The sequence below is a fragment of the Saccopteryx leptura genome, chromosome 7 (assembly GCF_036850995.1).
Source record: "Saccopteryx leptura isolate mSacLep1 chromosome 7, mSacLep1_pri_phased_curated, whole genome shotgun sequence".
Classification (NCBI taxonomy): Eukaryota; Metazoa; Chordata; class Mammalia; order Chiroptera; family Emballonuridae; genus Saccopteryx; species Saccopteryx leptura.
Window position 1 is genome coordinate 113076297 of NC_089509.1, and position 25525 is coordinate 113101821.

General features: G+C 45.0%; 1 protein-coding gene across 5 annotated transcripts in view; it reads left to right on the forward strand.

Moving 5' to 3' along the window:
• LOC136378400 (nuclear body protein SP140-like protein) overlaps positions 1–19486 on the forward strand; it is a 37129-nt gene extending 17643 nt beyond the window's left edge. For 2 of the 5 annotated variants that reach the window (XM_066345290.1, XM_066345293.1), the window contains 14 exons: positions 718–861; positions 1738–1881; positions 2554–2637; positions 5040–5093; positions 5720–5920; positions 8132–8185; positions 8947–9051; positions 12991–13133; positions 14288–14335; positions 16638–16750; positions 17423–17528; positions 18136–18213; positions 18416–18559; positions 19323–19486. In XM_066345290.1, coding sequence (XP_066201387.1) covers positions 718–861; positions 1738–1881; positions 2554–2637; positions 5040–5093; positions 5720–5920; positions 8132–8185; positions 8947–9051; positions 12991–13133; positions 14288–14335; positions 16638–16750; positions 17423–17528; positions 18136–18213; positions 18416–18559; positions 19323–19415 — 1511 coding nt within the window. In that variant the 3' untranslated portion in view covers positions 19416–19486. The remainder of the gene's footprint in view (positions 1–717; positions 862–1737; positions 1882–2553; positions 2638–5039; positions 5094–5719; positions 5921–8131; positions 8186–8946; positions 9052–12990; positions 13134–14287; positions 14336–16637; positions 16751–17422; positions 17529–18135; positions 18214–18415; positions 18560–19322) is intronic. The other 3 variants (XM_066345294.1, XM_066345291.1, XM_066345292.1) reach the window with 3 other exon arrangements.
• The last annotated feature ends 6039 nt before the right edge of the window (positions 19487–25525 follow it).

A 25525-nucleotide genomic window follows, 5' to 3' on the forward strand; every position in this document is an offset into this window, starting at 1 on the left:
TGGTAGGGATTAATTTTTAAATCGTACTTTACATAAATTGCTTTGTTAGAAAAATAGCACTGAATGAAAATATCTAAACTGCCCTGAAAAAAAATATTTATCTATGCACAACTTATTGAGGTTGGTGGGAACAAGTGGGATGGGCCAACGGCACCAATAATGAGCAGAGAGGTTCACTGTGGTGAATGGGGTGTGCTGGCCCGGGTGGTTTGCATGGGGATTTATTTTCTATCATTTCCTGCCCCGCTCTGCCCTCTGTCTCTGGCCACAGGCCCTGCAGACCTGCTTGCCTGCCCCCTTGGTTGCTGGCTTCCTGCTGGGTCCCTAACCAGGAGACACTGGCAGGAGGTTGGTTAGTGGGAGCACGAGAGAAGCGGGTATTTCCCCATCACTGTCTTGGGGAACAATTCTGACAGTAACTGCAGATACCATGACTTTGCCTCCTACCGAGCAGGCCAGCATGGTCCAGCTTCTCTATCCCTGGTGACCCTCGCCTCTGGGCTGACCCTTGCTTTCTCCCATGGTGTCCTGCTGACCGTTCTTTGAGATTGCTCATTCTTCCATTTGGACTTCTCAGCTCTTCCAACAGTTGTATAACTAATCCCCTGGATTCGATTCCCTCTGCTCTAAAAGCTTAGAGAGCTTTGTATTTTCTGGTTGGAATCTGATGAAGGGGGCAAATAAATATTTACGAATCAAAATGTGATTTACTTATAGCCTCACCTGAAAATGAACTCCGGGAGCAGCTCTGTGAACTCAGACAGATAAATGTGAAGAAAACAGGTGCTGCTAGTAACAGCAAAGAGGCACCAGAAAGCCAACAAGCGAGTGAACAACGTGCCCAGGCGTCTGAGCCAGCAGGTAAGACCAGCGCCTGGGCGGGGTGAGCGTGGAGGGGGAGAGGCAGGGGGAGGGGCTGGTGTGGTGGATGAGGTCAGGAGAGTGGAACTTTGGTAATGATGGGAATGCTTAAGATGGAGAATATACAAAGACAGACAAAACTGATAGAGGAGGAATCAATTATCACAACAATAATTAAGAAACAGAAATAAGCAAAAGAAAGTAGGAAACGTAACAGAGCGTGGATACTCTGGAAAATCAGGCGGGGCAGCAGGGCCAGGTCTCCGCCAGGCAGGGAGACCCGGGACCCTTGGGAGGAGGAGCTCACTCTCAGCACCTCGTGGGTCCTGGGCACCCACTTTGCTTCCCCTGACCCTGCTGCGCCCTGGGGGGCACCGATAGAAAATGTAGAAAAACAGTATGAATAGAGGAAGGTACAGAGGGCAATGAATGCCAATAAATAGAGAAAATGGGGGAGACACAGTGAGAGCCATGTCCAGAATGAGTAAAGGACAATGAGTGAAGGACTGGCCGGAGTGGACCAGGTGGAGAGAGAGGACAGAGCATCGTCTGATCAGAGCACATGGTCACCACAAAGAAGGCACAAAGGGCGGCTCCTAACACCAGTGAGAAGGTGAGGTGTCCCCAGTGACCACCATGGCCCTGGGACCCTCTCAGATGAAACAGGTCTCTCCTCTGAGAGTGAAACCGGAAATAGAAACAAGACCCCAGAGTCAGGAGAGGCGCAGAGGAAGGGCGGAGCTGAGCAGCAGGAGAGGGGGGAGCTCTCCCTGCAGGGGACCCCAGGGGGTGGGGGCTTGCTGAGGGCAGGGAGGGTGCGCACTCCCTCTGGGGAGACAAACGAAATTCTTCCTTTATTACAATTTTGTCCTATAGTGGAACCACCCGACCACGGAATCCCGGGGAATTCCTGCTCTGCAGAGCTTACGCATATAAAAACGAAAAGGCCATTTGTTCAATCAGGAATTAAAGTGGAAGCCGGAGCCAGGAGCAACTGCAACCCCGCGTCTGACACAATAGGCAAGGCTGAGGGGAAGAATGTGTGATGTGAATCCCGGTACCATGCACGGGTCTGGGACGTGTCACCAGGGCCCATGGAGGCAGTCCTGGTGACCTTGCTTAGGGGTCAGAAGAGGAGGGGACCAGCGCCTCATGCAGTCAGTTGAGCAGGAAATGGTCCCCAGTTATTCAAAAAATAACCAAAAGCAGAAATGGTTGGTTTAAGTATTGATGTCAGCGAGACTATTTCTGTGCAAGACAGGAAAGTGATGGGGTCAGGAGTTAAAGCGAAGGGAGAAAATGGAGGAGCCAAGATACTCATTAGAGGAGAGAGAGAAAGAAAACTAAACAATGAAGACAAGGAGCGTTATAAAATGAGACACCACTGCCCGGCATAAAGAATGGAAATTGTTCAAGCCAACAGGAAAGTGAGGAAGTGGGATGAGGAGGAAAGAAGACGTGGATGAAGCTAGAGGTGGGGGGTGGAGCAGTGAGCGCGGTAAGACGGGCGCTGCAGGACGGGCGGGGCTGCTGTCTGGGCACGGGTTCTACTGCCTTCTGTGTGGCACCTGGGGCACCCTGCGGGTCACACCGTCGGGCACAGGCCGGGGTCACCTGAGCGAACGTAGCTCCAGGTCTTCCTAGCGCTCTCCTGAAGTGTCTGAAACACTAAGGGGTTTCTTCTCTGCACAGTGATCCCGAGTGAGGACTCCACAGAATCCGGTGGTGGAGACAAGCCCCCCAAAGCTTCCACCTCAGCAGTGAAAAGGCGGCCTGGTAAGGGGGGTGGGGCTGGGGCTGCAGGGACCTGAATTCAGAGCCACTGTGTCCTGAGACATCTCTCCTGAGGTCATTCTGTGCCCTGGACCCCGTTTGTCCTGGAGCCCCCTCTCTGCATTTGTTTTACTTGACTTTTGGGGATGTGCAAGGTAATAAGAAATCATTATAGTTGGATTTTTTGAATATGTGGCTTAAAATTCATAGGTTTTTAAAATCAATCTATGCCTCCATTAATTGATTGTATAATATTGATAAAAACAGGCTAGCAAAATAACAAATTCTCTGACTATAAAGTGTTGGATTTATACAATGATTTGATGATTTGTACAGAGAAAGAAAGCTAAATATCTTTTTTATTGGAAGGTCATATTGTCATGTGATCACAGACTTTGAATAGTGTCATGGATCAATTCCTCCAGCTGTCTAGTGTTAGCAGAAGTGAATGAGGTATTTTGAAACCCAAAGTACTGTGTTTTAAAGAGTTCTTCAACAAGTCAGGTATATATATAGTGACTATTCAACAACCCTGAGGGGTAAGCAGGAAGGACCTTGTTACCTTGGCATCTAGATGAGAAAACACAATCACATCAATACTCCAAGGTCTTCCACAAAGTCCCATGGGGATAAGGGAAAAGACAAGACTACTGTCCAGGATTCTGAGTCATTTCCTCTGAAAACTGGAACTCGAAACGGGTATCAAAATGTTGTTTCCTCCATCCTGTGTGCAGCCCGGGTGGTCATCAGATGGGCAGCTCCTCAGTGCACCGACTGCAGAGGGGTCCTCCCGTCCTGCTTGCTCAGAGCTTATGGGAGACACGCCTGTTTGGGAACACCCACCAGGAAAACACATAAGAACAAATAGAAATGTTACTTGGTCTTGCTGTTACAAAAGTATAATATTTTAAATAATATATATATTCTAATTGTTCCACTAGATCCATCAAAGTAAAATGTAAATTTGCTTCAGTTTTTGGAGAGTGTATATTTCAACTTGTCTCAGTCTAGGCCAACTGCTTTAAAAGGTGATTCTAAACCTGGCCTGGGGCTCAAACACAAGAGAAAATTATTTCTCAGCCCGGCAAACAGTTCAAGGGGCCATTAGGGTGTGGAGGGAGCTCACTGTCATCAACGTAAGATTTCCGAGGTCTCCCCACGAAGAAACAGCAGATGAAGGATGTGTTAAGGACAACAGAAGGGGTAAGAGGAGGAAGCGAGAGAAGTGTAGGAAGGTAAGAGTCAGACAGAGCAGAGGGGACCCTTGCCAGTGAATTGTCTCTGTTCTGGGGATGGAGTATCACTCACATTCAAGCCGGGTGACTTTGCAGGGCAGACAGGGTGGCCTGGGTGCAGGCCATGATATTACATGGCTTTTGAAGATTTTTTCAAGTTCTATTAGGGAATTTCCTGCTGACCTGGTTTCTTGATCACACACAGAGACACCCAGAGAATCCTGTCCCTGTGCAGTGTGATCAATCCACGAAACTCCTTAGACTCGAGCAAAGGAGGAGAGACACAGGAATCTGTGACTCCAGATAGCACCAGACAAGAATATCCACATTGTGTTTGTGGAACAAATATCCAGGGTCTCACTTCAGAGCTGTGCTTTCTGGTGAATCTTAGTCAGACATTCTCCATGTGCATTGACTCGGTTACTTCTGGGGCACCATTGTCAGCACTGATGGTAACTTCTTCGACCATCAGTCGAAGTGGGAGGAAGCAAGAGACTGTATACATTGTTTAACTGGATGAGCCCAATTGTTTGATATACTGAAAGTTTACCAATAACACACTACTTAAATAGCGGTCCTTTTTTACTACATGGTCACATCTATCAATGGTAGAGAGTTGAAGTAATATTCTTAGTCTCTAATCAATGTGCTTTATATTCTATAGAGAGTAATAAGCACAGTATTTCACTATTTGTTGATAATATTGTCATTAGTACCAAACTTAGAACATCATCATAGGATAATTTGTGCTGCTATTGAATTATTAATGTAAAAAATGGCTGAGAACAACCAGTCCAAACCTGAATGATACTTAAACCATTGGCTTACATTGTGATTTTTCACAGAGCTTTTGTGAATAAAGCTTCATTTTGTTGTCACAAAAAGAATAAAAAGGAAATAGGGTAACTCGGTCTTCCCAATATTAAAGATGGGGAAACGGGAGAGAGTGATGTTCAGGGTCATTCACAGATTCAGATGCTGAGTGTAAGGAAGAACCGGGCAGGAGTCCAGTACTATGACCCCAGGCACCAGAATGGGTTCAACTGAAAGAAAGAAGGAAATGGTCATCCAACATCGATATTACCGCAAACCCTATCTGCTGCGTGAGCTGTCACAGAATCTGGAAGACCACTGCGGACACATAACTGCTTGCTTCCTTTTACTTTACAGAGTCCACGGATTCAAGAACACCACCTATGTCTGGAAAAAAACTTTGCAAAAGAAGTAAGAGCGACTAAGACTATTTCATGGTTACAAATGAACAATGTTCTGTAGCAAAGATTCATTCTAATTCTTTATGTCCTTTCTAGTAAAGTACAAGTTTGCTTTAATTGAAGGTAGTTCATATTTTAACTTTTGTATTAGGCTAGTGGCTGTGATAAATAAACCCAAAGAGGTCAGTCACTGAAACACAACAGAATTTAAATGTTTTGTCAAGTAACCATTCCCAGGGCTTATGGAGGGGAGGGAAGGAGCAGCCAGGTGGGAAGTCTGCCTTCATCAGGACCAGACTGCTAAGGCTGCCTTGGGAGGAAGCAGAGCTACTACTAATACAGCCTCAGACACAAACTCAAACCCACAGAGCTACATGGCAGAGAAGAAAGAGAATGCAGTGCAGACTGCGGGGGCCAGGAGAGCAGGGGAGCCCACGGAGTGCAGTGTCTTAGCCCAGGCCCAGGGGACAGGAGGGATAAAATACTGACCCACAGGTCACCTGCATACAGAAGGCAGATCATGGAGGCCTGGGGGAGGGACATTCTAGCCCTGGGTTTGCAGAGCTTCCAGGGTTTTCCCCTCTGGGTTGTCTGTCATCCACTGAAACCTTCAAGGGACATTTGCTCCTTCTGCAGAGAGAAGTCATGAAGAGTCTCCCAAGCCCAGTGCAAACCAGGTGCCCCCGGGAGCCCGCGGCTCTGCAATGAGGACTGGCCCTGCTGGGGAGGGTAAGGACTGCGGTCCCCGGGCGCCAGGACACCGGGAGTCCGAGTTCAGGGCGCCTGTTTCTCTGAGTGCACACATGGTCCAGGTGGCCATCCCTGCCCCGATCTCAGGTGACCACTTTGACAACTGCAATGAACAAAATGAACTAACAGACAAAATACAAATAGACCTATAGATACAGGGAACAGACTGACAGCTGTCAGAGGGGACGGGAAGTTGGGGGTCTGGGTGAAAAAGTGAAGAGATTTAATAACCCCAAAACCAATAAGCCTCGGTTTGATGATTACAGAGAGGGGGGGGGGTGTAGAAGAGAGTAAATAGGGGATAGATGGTGATGGAAAGAGACTTGACTTGGGGTGGTGACCACAACGCAATATACAGATGAAGTATTATAGAATTGAACACCTGAAACCCATACATTTTTATTAACCAATGTCACCCCGATAAATTTAATAAAAATTTTAAAAGTAGAAATAAATATAAATAAATAAAACTGCAAAGAAAGAAATCACTGTCATTTCAGGGTTAACAAGATGGCTCCAGTTTGATGGAGTGTGTCTTCCTCCACGGTCGCTGACAGATCCTCCCCCAGATGGTAGATGACCCAGTGATGTCCACCTCCCCACCTGTTTTATAGAGAGCAGGGGAAGGGGGACAGTCAGCTGGTGTCAGTTTCATCACAAACTTGTTCAAACCTCTGTAGCCTCTGGCCATACCCTCTAATTATTGACAGCAAGGAAAGCTTCTGTTTATTGTAATCAAATTCCATTTATAACTTTTGACAGATGACCCCCCAGTGTGACATTGGTTTATATATAGTGACATTTGAACATGTCTTTGCAAAAAAAAGACATCTGTTTATGTTTACAACAACCTAAGAGTTAGGCCAGAGCCCCATTCCACAGTTGGGGTGCATCAGCTTGGCCTCTGTACCTGAGGTTTGAAGGATCTTTGCACATCACATGGGAAGTTAGCAGAAGAGGCAGAGCTAACAGCCTGGACTCCCAGCAAACACCCATAATCCTTTATGCAAAACCTCAGACGCCACAAGTAAAATATCAGTGTGTTATTGTTTTAGAAAGACATTGTGGTTTATGTCCTATATGTTACGAAAGACCCCAACAGTTTCTGGGGAAGAATCCCATTCTCAAATATATCAATGTTTCTGAAAATTGTGTAAATTCACACCAAGTGTGATACATAAAAATTTTATACAGACTCATGGAAGCTAAGTTCAGAGTCACTGCCAAATTAGCTGCAAACCGATGTAGAAAATGTTGGCTTTCAAAACTTCTTTGATTTTGTATTTGGGCTAAAGGATTGTGGGTCTTCACTTTATTTGGTAGCAATCTCTTTCCTTTAGATAGGAAGAGACAAAAATGACCATCATCATGTGTTCATAGCCCAAATTTTTCAACAATGTGAGGGATTATAAGATTTACAACCCGGCCTCACCTGTGGTGGCGCAGGGGATAAAGTATCTACCTGGAACGCGGATGTTGTCTGTTTGAAACCCTGGGCTTGCCCGGTCAAGGCCTATGTGGGAGTTGATGCTTCCTGCTCCTCCCTTCCTTCCTTCCTTCTCTCTCTCTCTCTCTTTCTCTCTCTCTCTCTCCTCTCTAAAAGGAATAAATAAAATCTAAAAAAATTAGATTTACAATTCGTTTAGTTATAGATTACTGGCTGTTCTTTCTTTTATTCCCAAATACTGGGGACATTGAAAACAAATCTATTTTGGGGGCAGGCAGTCAGAAAAGACCTAAGAGCAAAGAAAAAAGAAATAGTTTTTTTTTTGCTACAAAGCTTCATTCAAATATTTATGGGAGTTTTTTTTAGTGAAAATAATTTGTTAGAATTTTAGCTAATACACATTAAACATTGTGCATTTGGTGGGCTGGGCTAATTGGTATAAAGGTCAATGGCACAAGAGCAATGCGAGGGTATATTTTATGCAAATTAAAGGATAAAGTAGTTCCACTGCTCTTTGAGAACTCAGTTAAGGGGACTTTGACATCTCGCAAAAAATCTTAAGACCCGGACAGGACAGGACAGGACAGGATACCTCTTCCTATCCCTGCACCAACTGAAGTACGAAGATATTCAAGGTGTTTTTCAAAGTTGAATTGAGAAATAAAGGGAGGCCCAGGGCCCATCCTGGACTCCAGCTTCTTAATTCAGTGGGTTAATTGCTTTAGAAGGAAGAGAGAAACAGGAAATCAAACATCCCATAAACCCATGCCTTCTGCAGTATGAATTATCCTAAAATCTGTAACTTTTATTTCTTAACTTCTGTGTTCTCACCAACACCTGTTATTTCCCAGGTACTGTGGATCCTGGAAACAGCTCTACTTTAGAAAAAGCCAAGAGTACAAAACGTAAGAGTGAATAAGATTGTACTTGCTGTTGATGTGAGAAATGAGTTTTTAAATAACAGAGTTTCATCATTAATATTATTTACTGTATTGTGGTGGGTAGAACGAATGCTCCTCAAAGGTGGCCGTGTCCTAATCCCTGGAACCTGGAATCTGGTATCTTACATGGCAGGTGGACTTCGCAGATAGAATTAAACAGGGGACCTTGGGATGGGGGCGATGATTCTGGATTACCTGGTGACCCAGGACACTCCCGTAGCCCGTAAAGAGCAGAGAAGCTTTCTCGGCTGTGGAGAGAGGAAGTGACTGCGGAGGGATGATCAGAGAAGCGATATTGCTGGCTTGGAAAAAGTGAGAAGGAACGAGAGTGTGTGGCCGACCTTAAGAGGCAGGAAAACCAGTCAAACAGACTGTCCCCTGCAGCCTCCAGAAAGGAACGAAGGTCGGCCGACAATTTGATTTAAGCCCCGTGAGGCTGTGTCAGAATTCCACTGACATTATTAGGTTGTAGAGTTGTGTTGTTTTAAGCCACAATCTGTAGTAAGTTGTTATGGCATCAATGTGGAAAAATATAGACTTTGGTTCTTAAAAATGAGTTATGGCTATAAAACATTCCAACACTGTGGCAGTAGCTTTGGGCAGTGGGCAGCCTTTGAACGGCTGGAGATTTGTGGAATGCAGCTTCCTAGGTACCTCTGGTCTTTGTAAGCAGTCCTACGTGAGCAGTTGTAAACTGAGACCGAGTGAAGAATCTTCTCTTTCAGGGTCAGAAGAGCACACAGACACAACTCCAAAGACAGGCATTGAAATATTTCTTGTGACCTGTGGCGAGATGAAGGGGATGTTAATTAAGAGAAGATTGGAACGAGGTAGGCTGCAAGATCTATTTAATTTGCAACCCCTATGTGAAGGAATCACAAGAAGTAATGAATGACCCATGCGAATTACCCATTATTCAAGGAATCGCAGCCCCCATGTGGCTTGAGTGAAGGAGGCAGGGATTCCTAAGATGATGTTTTTATCCTTTAAGAAATAATGCGTGTTAAGTGCTCATTTCCACATGCAGGGGTCCATGAGAATGCCCGAACACCAAAGAGAAGAGCAGAAACATCAGTCTAGGGGTGGAAAATATTGCATATTTCTCTTTGAATCAGATATAACAGGGAGGAAGCCGTCAGGGGCCATCCTCATATCTTATAGCCCTTCTGGGTCATCGTCACCAGGACAGGGGGTTTGATGTAGTGAGAAGATCACAGAATTTGAAAGCAGAAAGCCCGAGTCCCAGCCTCAGCCCGGCCTAGAGTGACTGAGTAAAGAATGGGACCTATTTTTTTCTTTTTTCTTTTTTAGATTTTATTTTATTGATTTAGAGAGAAGAGACAGAGAGAAAGAGAAAGGCAGGGAGAAGGAGGAATGGGAAGCACCAATTTACAGTTGCTTCTCATATGTGCCTTAACCAGGCAAGCCAGGGGTCTTGAACCAGCAACCTCAGCATTCCAAGTTGATACCTTATCCACTGCGCCACCACAGGTCAGGCAAATGGGCCCTTTCTGCGCCTGAAACTTCTAATCTAAGAAATAGACAATAATTAAAAACCTGCTACATGGTATGATTTTGAGAGTTAATTTATATATCGAAGATAAAATATTTTGTAATTTTTTTAAGTTATAAAGCTATGTAATATATGTCTATTACAGGGGTCCCCAAACTATGGCCCACAGGCTGCATGCGGCCCCCTGTGGTCATTTATCTGCCCCCGCTGCACTTCTGGCAGGGGCACCTCTTTCACTGGTGGTCAGTGAGAGTGCACCCTGTGCTCCTGGAGTACTGTATGTGGCGGCGCCGCAAAGCACGGCATCACTCACGTACAGTACTACTTCCAGTGACGTGGGACGCACGCGTCACAGCTCCAGAAGCGCGTCATATCACTTGTTACGGCTAACAGTGACAAATATGGAACCGGACATTGACCATCTCATTAGCCAAAAGCAGGCCCATAGTTCCCATTGAAATACTGGTCAGTTTGTTGATTTAAATTTACTTGTTCTTTATTTTAAATATTGTATTTGTTCCCGTTTTGTTTTTTTACTTTAAAATAAGGTATGTGCAGTGTGCATAGGGATTTGTTCATAGTTTTTTTTTTTATAGTCCAGCCCTCCAACGGTCTGAGGGATAGTGAACTGGCCCCCTGTGTAAAAAGTTTGGGGACCCCTGGTCTATTACAATAAACTTTTTATCAGAGTATTCTTAATACAGTTATATGAACACTAATTAAAAGAAATGTTTGCATAACTATTTTTTAATTTAATTAATTGTGTTTACATAGATTGCATAACTGTTTTTTAAACAACTTTACTCAGATTTGTCTTATGTAAAAAATTCAGCTTTTAAAATATAAAATTCCGTGGTGAGTTTTTTTTTTTTTCTCATGCTTATTCACAAGATTATACAACCATCATTACAGTCCAATTTTAAAACATTTTTGTTCTCCACGAAAGGAAGCTCTGTATCTCTCAGTATTTGGTCAATGCCCATTTTAACCCCTGCCCAGCCCAACACAACCACTAGTATATTTTCTCATCTAAAAATTGTTCTAGTCTTAGCTTTTCATGTCAATTGATTTAGAGGACATGTGCTTTTCTGTGACTGCTGCCGGGGTCCAGCCCCGGGGGGGATCCAGGGGTCCCACAGGAGGAGACGGCGTCGGCGAAAATGGAGTGAGAGAGCCGAATTCTTTTCTTTCTCTTTATTCTCCGGTTAGCATTTACTGCCAGGCATCTCTACCAAATGCTAGTATAGCTCCCTTTTTATACACGCACACCGAGTTACAATCACATGGTGTTAATTATTATTTTTGTTTTCACTATGTTTGCATGTTTCCGGATAACAGTTAATTTACATCTATGAGTCACAAATCAGGTAGCAAATCATTCAAAATACAAAATAACTTGAATAGCGATAACAACATCAGTAAAAGCTTTTAGAGTATTAGTTCTAAAAGGCTTGCCTCTAAAGAAATTAACATAACATTAAGAATAGCTTTCACCCAAAGATATGCAGAGTGCACTTGCAAGATAGCCCAGCATCAACACAAGACATTCCATGGATTTCCCTATATTTTTAAATCTCATGAGAACATCTCATTGAGAAAGCCTAGCAATTGCCTTTAGTCAAAAGACAATTCTCTTAGTAAAACATTCTTTTCTTGCTGACTACGCTCTCATCCTAGGCCACACAATGGGCCATCCTACTATACCTTACCTAAGATACTATTGTCTAGTCAAATATTACTTATTTATTATATTTAAACACTAGTTAAGTTCTGACTCTATTCTTCTCAGAATATACCACTATTTGCAGATCAAAGAAGAAAGGAATGTTTCTCTACTTATCACATGAAAAGGCTAGGGAGGAAAAATGTTAAGTGAAGGCCGAAGGGTGCTCTGTGCACAGCCACTGCCTCCTAACCATTCACAAGTCACAATCTATTCTTTTTAACATGATTAAGAAGGAATTCTCCTACAAACTTAACCCTTTACGAGGGATATCATAGCCAGCCTCTTATGTCTATGAGCCCAGTTCAAGGGGCTTACAGGCTTTTCTGTGGAACTCACATCCTCTGTCTCATTTCCAAAGAAATCACTACGAATCTACAGGGAAAGCACGGTACTATTATCCCTGTGCCACAAATAATAGCACACACCCAGAAAAGGGGGGATATAAGGCCAGATTAATTCAAAAAGTCAAAGGGGGAAGTATCGTTGTGCCTTTCCTTTGTGGTGACTGTCACCCCGCAGCCATTGGTCTTCACTGCAGTGACTTTGTCACCCCGCAGCCATTGGTCTTCTCTGCTGTGACTTTGTCAATCAGCAGTTTTTGGTCTTCTTCTGCTGTGACCTTGTCAGCCAGCAGTTGTGGGTCTTCTTCTGCTGTGACCTTGTCAGCCAGCAGTTGTGGATTGGCTCCCGACAGACTGACTTTCTCGCTCAACATGATAGTTGCAAGATTCATGCATATAGTACCATGTATAACACTTCATTCTCTTTTATTGTCAAATAATATAATAGTCCATGAATATACAATATAGCATTTATCCATCAGTCTGGGTTTTCTCACTCTTTCGCCATTATGAATAATGTTGCTTTGCGTGAAGTTTTTTGTGAACATATACTTTTAAATTCTTTTTGGTATAGACTTTGGAGTGGAATTTCAGAATTATGTGGTAATCCCATGCTTACCTTATTGAGGAAAAACCAAATATTTTCCGCAGTATTGTACCAGTTTATATTCCCACCAACAAAAGCTGAGGGTTCCCATTTCTGTATTCTCACCAACACCTGTTATTGTCTGTCTTTTTTATTACGGCCATCCTAGTGGGCGTGATAGAGTTTCATGTGTGGTTTTGACTTCCTTTTCTCTAATGCTTAGTGTTGTTAAGTATAAATTAAATTTTCCACTGAATGGTACCTCACATTATTTTAAAGTCAGCTATCCATGACTTCAGGAATAGAAAAATATAATAACGTCATTAAACTGGAAGAAAATTGTTGTAACATGAGGCACAGATGTGGCTTCGTTCCATTGTGACCAGCAGGGTTTTCACTTGAGATTTCAATCTAAAGCAAGGGATCTGCTGGGGGGGTCTACAAGGAGGGTTTGGGGGATTCTGAAGTCTGAGAGGGGAGGCCAGGCTCTCCTGCTATTGATTTTGAGCCCAAATTGGGTGGGCTCAGATCCAATGTGCTCAGAGGCCACCATCTGAGCTCTGAGGACAAAGGATTTCAGGATCACCTTGCCCGGTCTTACAGGAGGCACAACAAAGTGCATCAGGAGAGAGGATAGAAACTGGTTCACCCCCAGGGAGTTTGAAGTTGTAGGAGGCCGTGGGAAATCAAGTAACTGGAGGAACACCATACGCTGCTGTGGGACAAAGCTGAAACAGCTGATGGAGGTAGGCGAGTGACGACTGACGGAGGCGGAGATGTGACTTTCCTGGTTGTACTCAAAGATAAGGGTCACTGTGAGCTCACCGAACAAAGGCTGCATTATGACCAGAGCCCGGATGCCCCTGACATTGTCCTTCCCCTGGGAGAGGTGCCACCCTCATAGCTCAGCACAAGGCAGCTCCCGCTCTGTCCCAGGGGCTCTGTGGGCGCAGGCGCAGGAGCTGGAGGGGAAAGTCATTCCGACGCGGTGCTTGCAGAGGACTCTACGCACTGAGAGAGACAGTCCACAGTCAGCCAGTGGGCAGAAGACATTCTAGAGAAAGAAAGACATGAAAACCAGAACCAGTGTTAGCGTAGTTCTGTCGGATGAGGTGGACGGTGTTGTGTAATATAGGACAGTCCATCAAGTGGGGTTGTTTGTGGAGGGATTTAATGCCAGGCTGAGGAGTTTAAACTCATAACATAGACAGTGAAGAACCAGGGAGTCTCCTGAGTTGTGAAATGATGTAATTAAAACAGTATTGCAGACAACATGAGCCTTTGAAATGACTTCACTGTCTTTCAACCCAACAAATTTATAGTCAACCTGCCATGCTCAGCTCAGGATCAGATGTCACCCCTCTCTGAATGTTCCCTGACTGACCTGCCCCAGTCACCCATCCATGGACCCCTTGAGCCCACTATTAAGGCCCTTCTCTCACTGTTTTATTCTTATCCTTCCGTGCTTTCCCTTGTATCTCTAGACTCCCCTGGGGTTGTCCATTTTGTGGGCTCAGCATTGTCCAGAGCGTCTGACACCTGTAGGTGTGGGATACGTGTGTGTTGACTGATTGGTCCTGGTGTGAGGACAAAGTCTGAGTAACACTCATGGGAATGGAAAGGAGGTGAGAGGTGTCAAAGAGATGATGAGGGAAAACCTCTAGAAACATAGGGAAATTAGAACAAGAAAGAAAAGGAAGTGGTTCTAACAACAATATTTCAGCTACTATTGATGATTTCTAGAAGAACGGGTGAGGAGAGGGAGATGGTGTCTCCCTAAGACACCTTGGTCTGGGCTGAAAGTGGGACATCCAAGTAGACATATTTTGGAGGAGGTTGAAATTCCAGACTCAGACCAGAAACTCAGGCTAACCATATGCGGGGATCTTTTATCTTTCAGTATAAGATTTTACCTGACCCTCCAAGAATACATGGCAGGAAAAGAAAGGTGATTATTACTTTATACAAGTTCTTATTACATAATGGATTTTACATCTTTTCTCTGTTTTCTCTATTGTATAATTAACATTGTTTCTTCTTCTCCTCTCTCCTGACTTTATTTTGATTAGTTTATTAATTTATTTATTTTGCATGTGCCTTCAGAGTTGCTGCAGTGAATATTAGGTTGTATGCAGTGAATATTAGGTCTATGTGAATGGTACACCATTTCAGAGGGGTATAATAAGGAACCATCAAAATAGATCTCGTAGGTGAATTTTAGCTATAGATGCGAATGTGGTGAGAGTGTCAAAGCTGTAAAAACAAACATGATTATGGAATACATAAATACATTTCTTAATAAGGTCATAGGGTTATCCTCAACTCAATCCCAGATTTGTCTTATAAAGGTTACTGTTTTCTAATGTTAATGACACCCAGTGGAGACAAATTTTGCCCACCATTGTTCAGATGAACCAGGCCTAGGGGACAGTCTATCTTGGAACATCTATGAAACCAATACTATTGTATGGGTTAGGCAACAAACAGTATACTCCTTTTCTGATTTATTTACATCCTCATATCCTTTAATAAAAACAGACATACAGAATTCTTCCTCAATCAGAATTAGTGGCAGATTTTTCCTGTGGATGGTGCTGTAGGCTTGGAGCTCTTGGGAGATGAATGAGTCTTAAATAATAGGCTGATCTGGACAAGAGTTTATTTGATGCCAGCCCCTTGGCTCCAGGGCAGGGCTCTGTAGCCTTCCTTCTATCTATGGAAGTGGTTTCTCCCTCAGTGGAAGAAGGCTGCGGAGGCCACAAACAAATACACAATGAGCAGTGTTGACTGGGCCCTGGCCGGTTGGCTAAGTGGTAAAACGTTGGCCTGCCCTGTGGATGTCCCAGATTCAATTTCCGGTCAGGGCACACAGGAGAAGGGACCGCCTGCTTCTCCACCCGTCCCCCTCCCCCTTCTCTCTGGACTGACAGGTGTTTATTAGTCACATACACTCCTGGACCGAGGAGGGGGGGCAGGGCAGCCAGGCAGGCTCACAGGGTGGCCCTCAGGGACAGATGGACACTGGAAGTTGTAGAGGAAGGGGTAGCTTCTGGGTTTTTTTGGAGGTTGTGGTTGGTTTCTTTGAATAATTCTACGGCTGACAGGGAATTGAAATGTGACATTCCAGCATGGCAGGACTACACGTGGTCCCGTGACAAGGAGCACAGTTTAGCTGAGGGGCCTTATCCAGCGGAGCAGAGTGGGGAGGGGAACGTGCAGACAGGCCGTTCAAGGCCCTCCCTGCTTGACCAGCTGTCGCAGCAGCACGTAATACTGAGCTTTAACGTTGGCCCTCACACCGCTCAGTCATGGGCCAGTTTTTATTGCCATGAATACATGTGTGCTTGTATATGATTCAATGTATCTTCGTGTCTGCTCTATAAACTTTGTTGGGTTCAATATGCAGGAGTTACACCACAACATTTGGATGAAAATACTATAAAACTTCATCTCCTTCAAATGAAATTAAATCTGGTTCAAGGCCTCACATTAAGACTAAAAAAAAAAATTCAGTTTCAGTTGATTAGGAAGTCCCTCTCCAGTCTGATTATAGAACATAGTAACGGCCACACTCCCTGGCCATTCAGAGATGGTGCCACCCCGCCCTACATGGTGGTGAGCTGAGCCACGGGGCCTCTTCCCAGCCCCCAGAGCCACAGAGCGCCATCCTCCCTGGCACCACCTGGTCATCTGTGCCCATGGTCATTCCACCCCAAAGTCACTGTCACAGGTCCAGGGACCCTCCAGGCACAGAATCCACAGTCCAGGACTTCCTTCCAGTCCTTGAACTCATGGGGAGCCGACAGCCAAGACTAGAGGATGCAGTGTTTCTAAGAAGTTTATTCCACCTTATTAATTTCTCAACAATCCAACTTCTATGAGTCATATTGGTCATTGTAGGGTAGGCAAATGGATTTGATGCTTTATTACAGGACCTTCTTTTATCTGCAAGGTAACAAAATGATTCACGTTTCTATAGAAATTATTATCCTGTTCTGCTGCTGTCTGTCTGTGTTAGAATCTGTGGTTTTATAGGGAAAACTCTTCTGGGCACACAGATTCTTCCTCCAAGCTTCACTGCAGACCAAGAATTCTTTTCCTGACGCCTCCACTCGCTGCAGTGGGCTCATAGCTCAGGGAGAAGCACGTGCATGTCCGGGCCGGTTCGCACAAAGGCAGGGAGTCTAGATTCCACAGCGCTGGCCTTCGGGTCTCACTGGGGACATGGGTGTTGTTTTACCTTCTGGCAGGACAACTCAAACATATGCAAGATCTGCCTGGATGGAGGAACACTCTACCGCTGCAAATCTTGTCGGAACTATTTTCATGGGGACTGTCACATCCCAGCTGTGGAAACTAACAGGTCTGTGAGATGCAGGGACCCTTCCTTCGGTCATGCACACGCCCTCTCCACCCCCACCCCCACCCCCACAGAGCTGCTGGGTGCGTCCTGATGGGAAAGAGCGGGGTTGGAGGTGGGGTCCGGCAGTATGATCCAGACTGTGCCAAGATGCTGACAGCAGGAGGGGACAATTCTCTCTCCTCTGGGAGGCTGAGGCTGGTGGCTGGGTCCTTTGCCACATCCTGCCACTGTCCTTTCTAGCAAGTATTCCTATTCACAGGAGTGGTGATGTCAGGTCTCTGTGTTCTGAGCTTATTCCGACAAGGCAGGAAACACAGCCTGGTGCCCTCATTTTTACCATGTTCTCCACAGACCAGTGGAGGCCCGAGCCCCCAGGGCTTAGAGCCCCGCCTCGGACACTCGGGTCTGGGAAGCAGGGCCCCTTGGGCTCTCAGCAGCTCCAACAAGGAATGGAGAGCCGCCACTCACCCTGACACCACCCTCCACCCAGGCACCCACTGCTACAGCCCTCTCTGGGTCAAAGGTTACCCCATGAGAGCCATGCCAACCCTGGGGGTGTCCCCTTCATCCCTGCTGTGCCCGTCGGCCCCTCCTGAAAGGAGGACAGTGGCAGCCTTAGGAATGGAGGCTGATCCTGGGGTTTTCCTCGCTCACTTATATCTGACATCTCAGGTCCAGTTGGACTTGTACCTTCTGCACAATAAGAAATTCTGCAAGTCAGGAGCATCACAAGGAGTCGGAGGTCCTGGCGAGGCCGGTGCAGCCTGCGGAGCAGCTGGTGAGTTGGGTCTGAACACCACGCCGTCTCCTCTCGGGTCACATGCGAGAATTCACCTGTCACAGGGTGAGGTGGGTCTGAACCCCACGCCTTCTCCTCTCGGGTCACATGTGAGAATTCACCTGCCACAGGGTAAGTTGGGTCTGAACCCCACGCCGTCTCCTCTCGGGTCACATGTGAGAATTCACCTGCCACAGGGTGAGTTGGGTCTGAACCCCACGCCGTCCTCTCGGGTCACATGCGAGAATTCACCTGTCACAGGGTGAGGTGGGTCTGAACCCCACGCCGTCCTCTCGGGTCACATGCGAGAATTCACCTGTCACAGGGTGAGGTGGGCGGGTCACATGCGAGAATTCACCTGTCACAGGGTGAGGTGGGCGGTGGGGGGGGGGTCCAAAGGGTGTCGGCTCTCCTGACCACACTTCCACCCGCTGACGACTCACCAAACCTGTTTGGAGAAAGAACTCAGCCACTACATGTTAGTGTCCAAGAGCAATACCACTTTGGGGAAACTTCCGGAAGACTGGAGTGGTCCTGAACATGTCGGCGCGATTAGGGCCTCCTTCTCTCCAAGCTGCTTCTCATTCACAGCCTCCTCCTTTTGCAGAAATGTGCGTTTCTCCTCTTAGCAGCCTACTGCCGTTTAGAGAATGACGTTTATGTGAATATCCCACATGAAAACTATGTGAGTAACAATAACAAACCATGATTACGGGCCGCCATGGCGTTACCTGCCCTGACACGGGCACCTGTGGGATTTGTGATCTGAAGCCCAGGGGAGGGGCTCGTGATCTTCACCCGGTACTTCTGCTGGACTGGATGGGAATCCACAGAAGGCAGACACCGGACTCTGTCAGTAATTCCACCATTGGTATGATTCTCACCAGAATGAAATGGCTTCTAAGTGCCTAGAGAACCTTAGGACATTGGACAACATCAAGAAGAAACTAGCTGGCGGAGAATACACCGAGGTGGGGGCGTTTGTGCTGGCCATGAACCCCATCCTTCAGAACGCCAGCGCTTCTCAGAGGGTAAGCGGCTCCCTCTTCCACTTCATTCCTTTCCACCGAGTCGCTCTGCCCTCGTTCCTGCTGCGGGAAAGTTTAGTTTCCCTCATCTGTGACGAGCCTGTACAAGCAAGGGCGCAGGAAGTGAGTGAACCCTTTTAGAATTCAGGAGTCACGCTCACCAGGGAGCGTAGCAGCCAGAAGGTGTCCCTGAGCCCAGAACCCCGGGCCCCTGGGAGCTCATTCCCCTCGGAAAAGGCGACAGGTGCCACTGAGAACTGTCGTATCCTACCCGCTCCAAACCTAGGAGAAGACCGCGTCCTAAAGTAATGTTGTCCTTTTCTCTCCCCAAATGTACTCAGTCCAGCTCTCACAAGGCCCCAACTCCAGAGTCCTTTGCATGTAAATGGGCATCCAGTTAACAGGGGCCACCAGAGGGGAACAGAGGGAGGTGCCAACGTGCAGGCAGAGCGCTGGCTGTAGTCAGACACGTGTAATCCATGATTGTTACAAAGACTTCACATCGCTTTTCTGACTGGAAGAGAAACAACCCGAATCTAATGAGGAAGAGCCCTCACGCGTAGGACTGATTTCCCATTCTGTCTAGTCAAGAAGAGGTAATCATCATGCTCTTAGGGGGAAAAAACATGCTATTCTTAGCTGCATGAGTGTTTAAACCAAACCTAGTTAATATAACTGAGGTGTTTAATTCAAGAGTCCTGATCATTTTTCATTGCAAGGTGTCTAATGACACAACAGGTGTCATTAATTTTATCTTTTTTTCCAGTATGATTCAAACCTAATAGAGAAGGAATTCAAGAAGAATTTCAGAGAAGTCTTCGCTGTTGAGGAAACAAGTCACAACAGCTCACTGCAGTAGCGGATGCGGCTGCCACCCTGGAACCCTGCTTCCGGGAGTTCTACCCCACCCCCACCCCACCCCGACCCCACCCCGACCCCACCCCGACCCCACCCCGCCCCCACCCCCACCCCCACCCCGACCCCGCCCCCGCCCCCACCCTGACTCCAGCTGCTGCGAGTTCTGCTTCGGCTGCTACCCTGGAACCCCTGCTTCCGGGAGTTCTACCCCACCCCCACCCCCACCCCACCCCCACCCCACCCCCACCCCCACCCCCGACCCCCACCCCACCCCCACCCCGACCTCGACCCCGACCCCGACCCCAGCTGCTGCGAGTTCCGCTCCACCCTGCTTCCGGGAGTTCTACCCCACCCCCACCCCACCCCCACCCCCGACCCCGACCCCACCCCCACCCCACCCCCACCCGACCCCCACCCCACCCCCACCCCAACCCCCACCCCCACCCCACCCCCACCCCGACCCCACCCCAACCCCCACCCCCACCCCACCCCCCACCCCGACCCCGACCCCGACCCCACCCCGACCCCCACCCCACCCCCACCCCGACCCCGACCCCGACCCCACCCCCACCCCAACCCCACCCCCGACCCCGACCCCACCCCAACCCCAACCCCCACCCCCACCCCACCCCCACCCCGACCCCGACCCCGACCCCACCCCGACCCCCACCCCACCCCCACCCCGACCCCGACCCCGACCCCGACCCCAGCTGCTGCGAGTTCCGCTCCGAGTCTGCCTCTTTTCAGTGTGTTGCTTTAGGCCAAACGGGGCCAGAGTCACCTGGAGGTTGCAGCCCTTAGGCCTTGGGGTCCCAAGGTTGACCCAGCCATGTGGGATGATTCATGTTCCTGAGCCCCGGGGGACCGGGAGAGCGGTCTCCACTGTGACCACGTCCCTGCTTAGCTTCCCCCACAGCGCCCCCTTCCTCCTGAGACATTCTCACAGTAAAGCACGTACTCAGGAGACTTTATCTCAGACTTTGCTTTCAGGGAACCCAAGTTCACATAAGGGTCTTAGCAAGCCAGCGCGAAGCATGGAGTTCTGAGCTGGCCCACTGTCTAGCCAGCTGGTTACAGGCAGAATGCTGATAGTCCCCTGGGTGCAAAACAGTGTCGTTGCAAACACTCACCTGTTAGAAACTGGATGAGGTGTAGGGGAAGGGCTGTACCCCCCCGGTAAAATTGTCTCACATTTATGAAGGGCGAAATAATAACAATAAGAGCTGTGAAAATTTGCTGGCTGCTTCTAGCTCCACACTGTGTTAAAAAGAGTATATGACAGGGTTAAATATATAAATAACCACTTGCAGCTGGTGCAGAGAGTAGGAAATCCTAGTACACGCCTTAATTCTAAGAATGGCAGACCTGCAGAGAAGACTGACTGCTGCGCTCAGGGCGGCCTCTGCTGTCGAAGGCAAGGCTCTGATTCAGGAAGCATGAGGCCCTGGAACTCAGAATGGGTCTTTCTAGGTCGATGCACTTGAGAGCTCGAACTCTACTTCCTTCTGAACACACTGGCCTACAAAAGGGTCCCCTGTCCCTGTTGGGAGACTGATCCTTGCCCTCCCCCATCTCGCCTGATTTAAGACTATGCAGAGTTCTCTCAGAACTCAAAAAAATAATTGGCCAGACCAAGAACATACTGGATGAGTATATCCTCATCCCATAGAACTGCAGAACTGGCCAGCGTGTCCCAACAGGTGCAGGGGACACTGTGAGGAACTGGGGCAGCAGGAGAAGAATGGACAGGAAGCGAGACTAAGTTCTTACCTCTCACACTATTTTCATGGAGATGTATTAATTTCTCTAATCAAAAGACATGGAATGGCTGAATAAATTTAAAACACAAGATCCAAGTACATGCTGCCTACTGGAGGCTCATCTTAGCTTTAGGAACACACAGACTGGCAGGGAAGGTTTAGAAAAAGATATTTCAAACAATTGGTAACCATAGAGGGCAGTGGAAGCTATACTTATATCACAAAAATAATATTTACACTAAAAACAGCCGAGGAAACAAAAATTATTATAAAAAGATACAACTTATCAATTCATCAAGAAAATATGATTTTAAATATCTGTACACCCAACAACAGGGGGCCTAAATATACAAAGCAAATACTAATCGACTAAAAGAGGAAATAAATAGCTATACAATAATAGTGAATTCTAATACCCTACTGTTGACAATGACTAGATGATTCAGACAGAGAATTAACAAGAAAATGGCAGATTTGAACAACATATAGCCCAAATGAACCGAACGGACCTAACAGAAGGTTTCATCCAATAGTAATAGAATACACATTTTTCTCAAGCACACAGAAACATTTACTAGGATAAAAGGTAACAAAACAAGCCTCAACATATTCAAGAAGACAAAATTATACCGTGTTATTGGGGTGACATCAATAAATCAGGGTACATATATTCAAAGAAAACATTGTCCAGGTTATCTTGACATTCAATTATGTTGCATACCCATCACCCAAAGTAAGATTGTCCTCCGTCACCTTCTATCTAGTTTTCTTTGTGCCCCTCCCCCTCCCCTCCTCCTCCCTCCTTTCCTCCTCCCCCTGTAACCACCACACTCTTGTCCATGTCTCTTAGTCTCGTTTTTATGTCCCACCAATGTATGGAATCATGTAGTTCTTGTTTTTTTCTGATTTACTTATTTCACTCTGTATAATGTTATCAAGGTCTATCCATGTTGCTGTAAATGATCCGATGTCATCATTTCTTATGGCTGAGTAGTATTCCATAGTATATATGTATCACATCTTCTTTATCCAATCTTTTATTGAAGGGCTTTTGGGCTGTTTCCATGTCTTGGCCACTGTGAACAATACTTCAATGAACATGGGCCTATATATGTGTCTTTACATATCAATGTTCCTGAGTTTTTGGGGTATATACCCAGTAGAGGGATTGCTGGGTCATAAGGTAGTTCTGTTTTCAGTTTTTAGAAGAACCACCATACTTCCTTCCATAATGGTTGTACTACTTTACATTCCCACCAACAGTGAATGAGGGTTCCTTTTTCTCCACAGCCTCTCCAACACTTGCTATTACCTGTCTTGTTGATAATAGCTAATCTAACAGGTGTGAGGTGGTATCTCATTGTAGTTTTGATTTGCATTTCTCTAATAACTAATGAAGATGAGCATCTTTTCATATATCTGTTGGCCATTTGTATTTCTTCCTGAGAGAAGTGTCTGTTCATGTCCTCTTCCCATTTTTTTATTGGATTGTTTGTTTGTTGTTGAGTTTTATGAGTTCTTTGTATATATTGGATATTAGGCCCTTATCTGAGCTGTTGTTTGAAAATATCATTTCCCATTTAGTTGGGTGTTTGTTTATTTTGTTGTCAGTTTCTTTTGCTGAGCAAAAACTTCTTAGTCTGATGTAGTCCCATTCGTTTATCTTTGCTTTCACTTCTCTTGCCATTGGAGTCAAATTCATAAAATGCTCTTTAAAACCCAGGTCCATGAGTTTAGAACCTAGGTCTTCTTCTATGTACTTTATTGTTTCAGGTCTTATATTTAGGTCTTTGACCCATTTTGAATTAATTTCAGTACAAGGGGACAGCTGTAGTCGAGTTTCATTCTTTTGCATGTGGCTTTCCAGTTTTCCCAGCACCATTTGTTGAAGAGGCTTTCTTTTCTCCATTGTGTGCTGTTGGCCCCTTTATCAAAAATTATTTTACCATATATGTATATATGTGGTTTTATTTCTGGACTTTCTATTCTGTTCCATTGGACTGTCTATTTTTCTTCCAATACCATGCTGTTTTGATTGTCGTGGCCCTATAATATAGTTTGAAGTCAGGTATTGCAATGCCCCCAGCTTCATTCTTTTTCCTTAGGATTGCTTTGGCTATTCGAGGTTTTTTATAATTCCATGTAAATCTGATGATTTTTTGTTCCATTTCTTTAAAAAGTGTCATTGGAATTTTGATGGGAATTGCATTAAATTTATAAATTGCTTTGGGTAATATGGCCATTTTGATTATATTTATTCTTCCTATCCAAGAACAAGGAATATTTTTCCATCTCATTGTATCTTTTTTGATTTCCCTTAACAATGCTTTATAGTTTTTGTTATATAGGTCCTTTACATTCTTTGTTATGTTTATTCCTAGGTATTTTATTTTTTTGTTGCAATTGTGAAGGGGATTATTTTTTTGAGTTCATTTTCTAATATTTCATTGTTGGCATATAGAAAGGCTATGGACTTTTGTATATTAATTTTGTATCCTGCGACCTTACTGTATTGGTTTATTGTTTCTAGTAATCATTTTGTGGAGTCTTTGGGGTTTTCGATGTATAGGATCATATCATCTGCAAAAAGTGATACCTTTACTTCTTCTTTTCTGATATGGATGCCTTTTATTTCTTTGTCTTGTCTGATTGCTCTGGCCAGAACTTCTAGCACCACATTAAATAAGAGTGGAGAGAGTGGACAACCCTGTCTTGTTCCTGATTTAAGGGGAAAAGTCCTCAATTTTATGCCATTTAATATGATGTTGGCTGATGGTTTATCATATATGGCCTTTATCATGCTGAGATATTTTTTTTCTATACTCATTTTGTTGAGTGTCTTAAACACAAAGTTTTGTTGTATTTTATTAAATGTTTTTTCTGCATATATTGATAAGATTATGTGGTTTTTGTTCTTTGTTTTGTTGATATGGTGTAATACGCTAACCGTTTTACGTATGTTGAACCATATCCTTGAGATTCTGGGATGAATCTCACTTGATCATGATGTATTATTTTTTTAAATATGTAGTTGTATTCGATTTGCTAGTATTTTGTTTAGTATTGTAGCATCTGTATTCATTAGAGATATTGGTCTGTGGTTTTCTTTTTTTGTGCCGTCCTTGCCAGGTTTCGGTATGAGGGTTATGTTGGCCTCATAAAATGTGTTTGGAAGTATTGTTTCTTCTTTAATTTTTTGGAAGACTTTGAGTAGAATAGGAACCAAGTCTTCTTTGAATGTTTGATAGAATTCATTAGTATAACCGTCTGGGCCTAGACTTTTATTTTTGGGGAGGTTTTTAATAGTTTTTTCTATTTCCTCCCTGCTAATTGGTCGGTTTAGGCTTTCTGCTTCTTCATGACTCAGTCTAGGAAGGTTGTATTGTTCTAAGAACTTATCCATTTGGTCTAGATTGTTGAATTTGGTGGCATATAGTTTTTCGTAGTATTCTACAATAATTCTTTGTATGTCTATGATGTCTGTGGTGATTTCTCCTCTTTCATTTTGGATTTTGTTTATATGAGTCCTTTCTCTTTTTTCCTTGGTGAGTCTTGCCAAGGGTTTGTGAATTTTGTTGATCTTTTCAAAGAACCAGCTCCTTGTTTTATTAATTTTTTCTATAGTTTTTCTGTTCTCTATTTCATTTATTTCTGCTCTGATTTTTATTATTTCCTTTCTTCGGCTGGTTTTGGGTTGTCTTTGTTCTTCTTTTTCTAGTTCCTTAAAGTATGAACTTAAGTGGTTTACTTGGACTCTCTCTTGTTTGTTCATATAGGCCTGAATTGATATGAACTTTCCTCTTATTACTGCTTTTGCTGCATCCCAGAGATTCTGATATGTCGTATTGTCATTTTCATTTGTCTGTATATATCTTTTGATCTCTGTGCTTATTTCTTCTTTGACCCATTCATTTTTTAAAAGTATGTTGTTTAGTTTCCACATTTTTGTGGGGTTTTTCCCTCTTTTTTGCAGTTGAATTCTAGTTTCAAGGCTTTATGATCAGAAAATATGCTTGGTACAATTTCGATTTTTCTGAATTTGCTGATGTTATTTTTGTTGCCCAACATATGGTCAATTCTTGAGAATGTTCCATGTACACTAGAGAAAAATGTATACTCAGTCACTTTGGGATGAAGTGTCCTGTAGATGTCTATCATATCCAGGTGCTCTAGTGTTTCGTTTAAGGCCAATATATCTTTATTGATTTTCTGTTTGGATGAACGATCTAGAGCCATCATCAGTGTATTGAGGTCTCCAAGTATGATTGTATTTTTGTCAGTTTTTGTTTTAAGGTCAATAAGTATCTGTCTTATATATTTTGGTGCTCGTTGGTTTGGTGCATATATATTA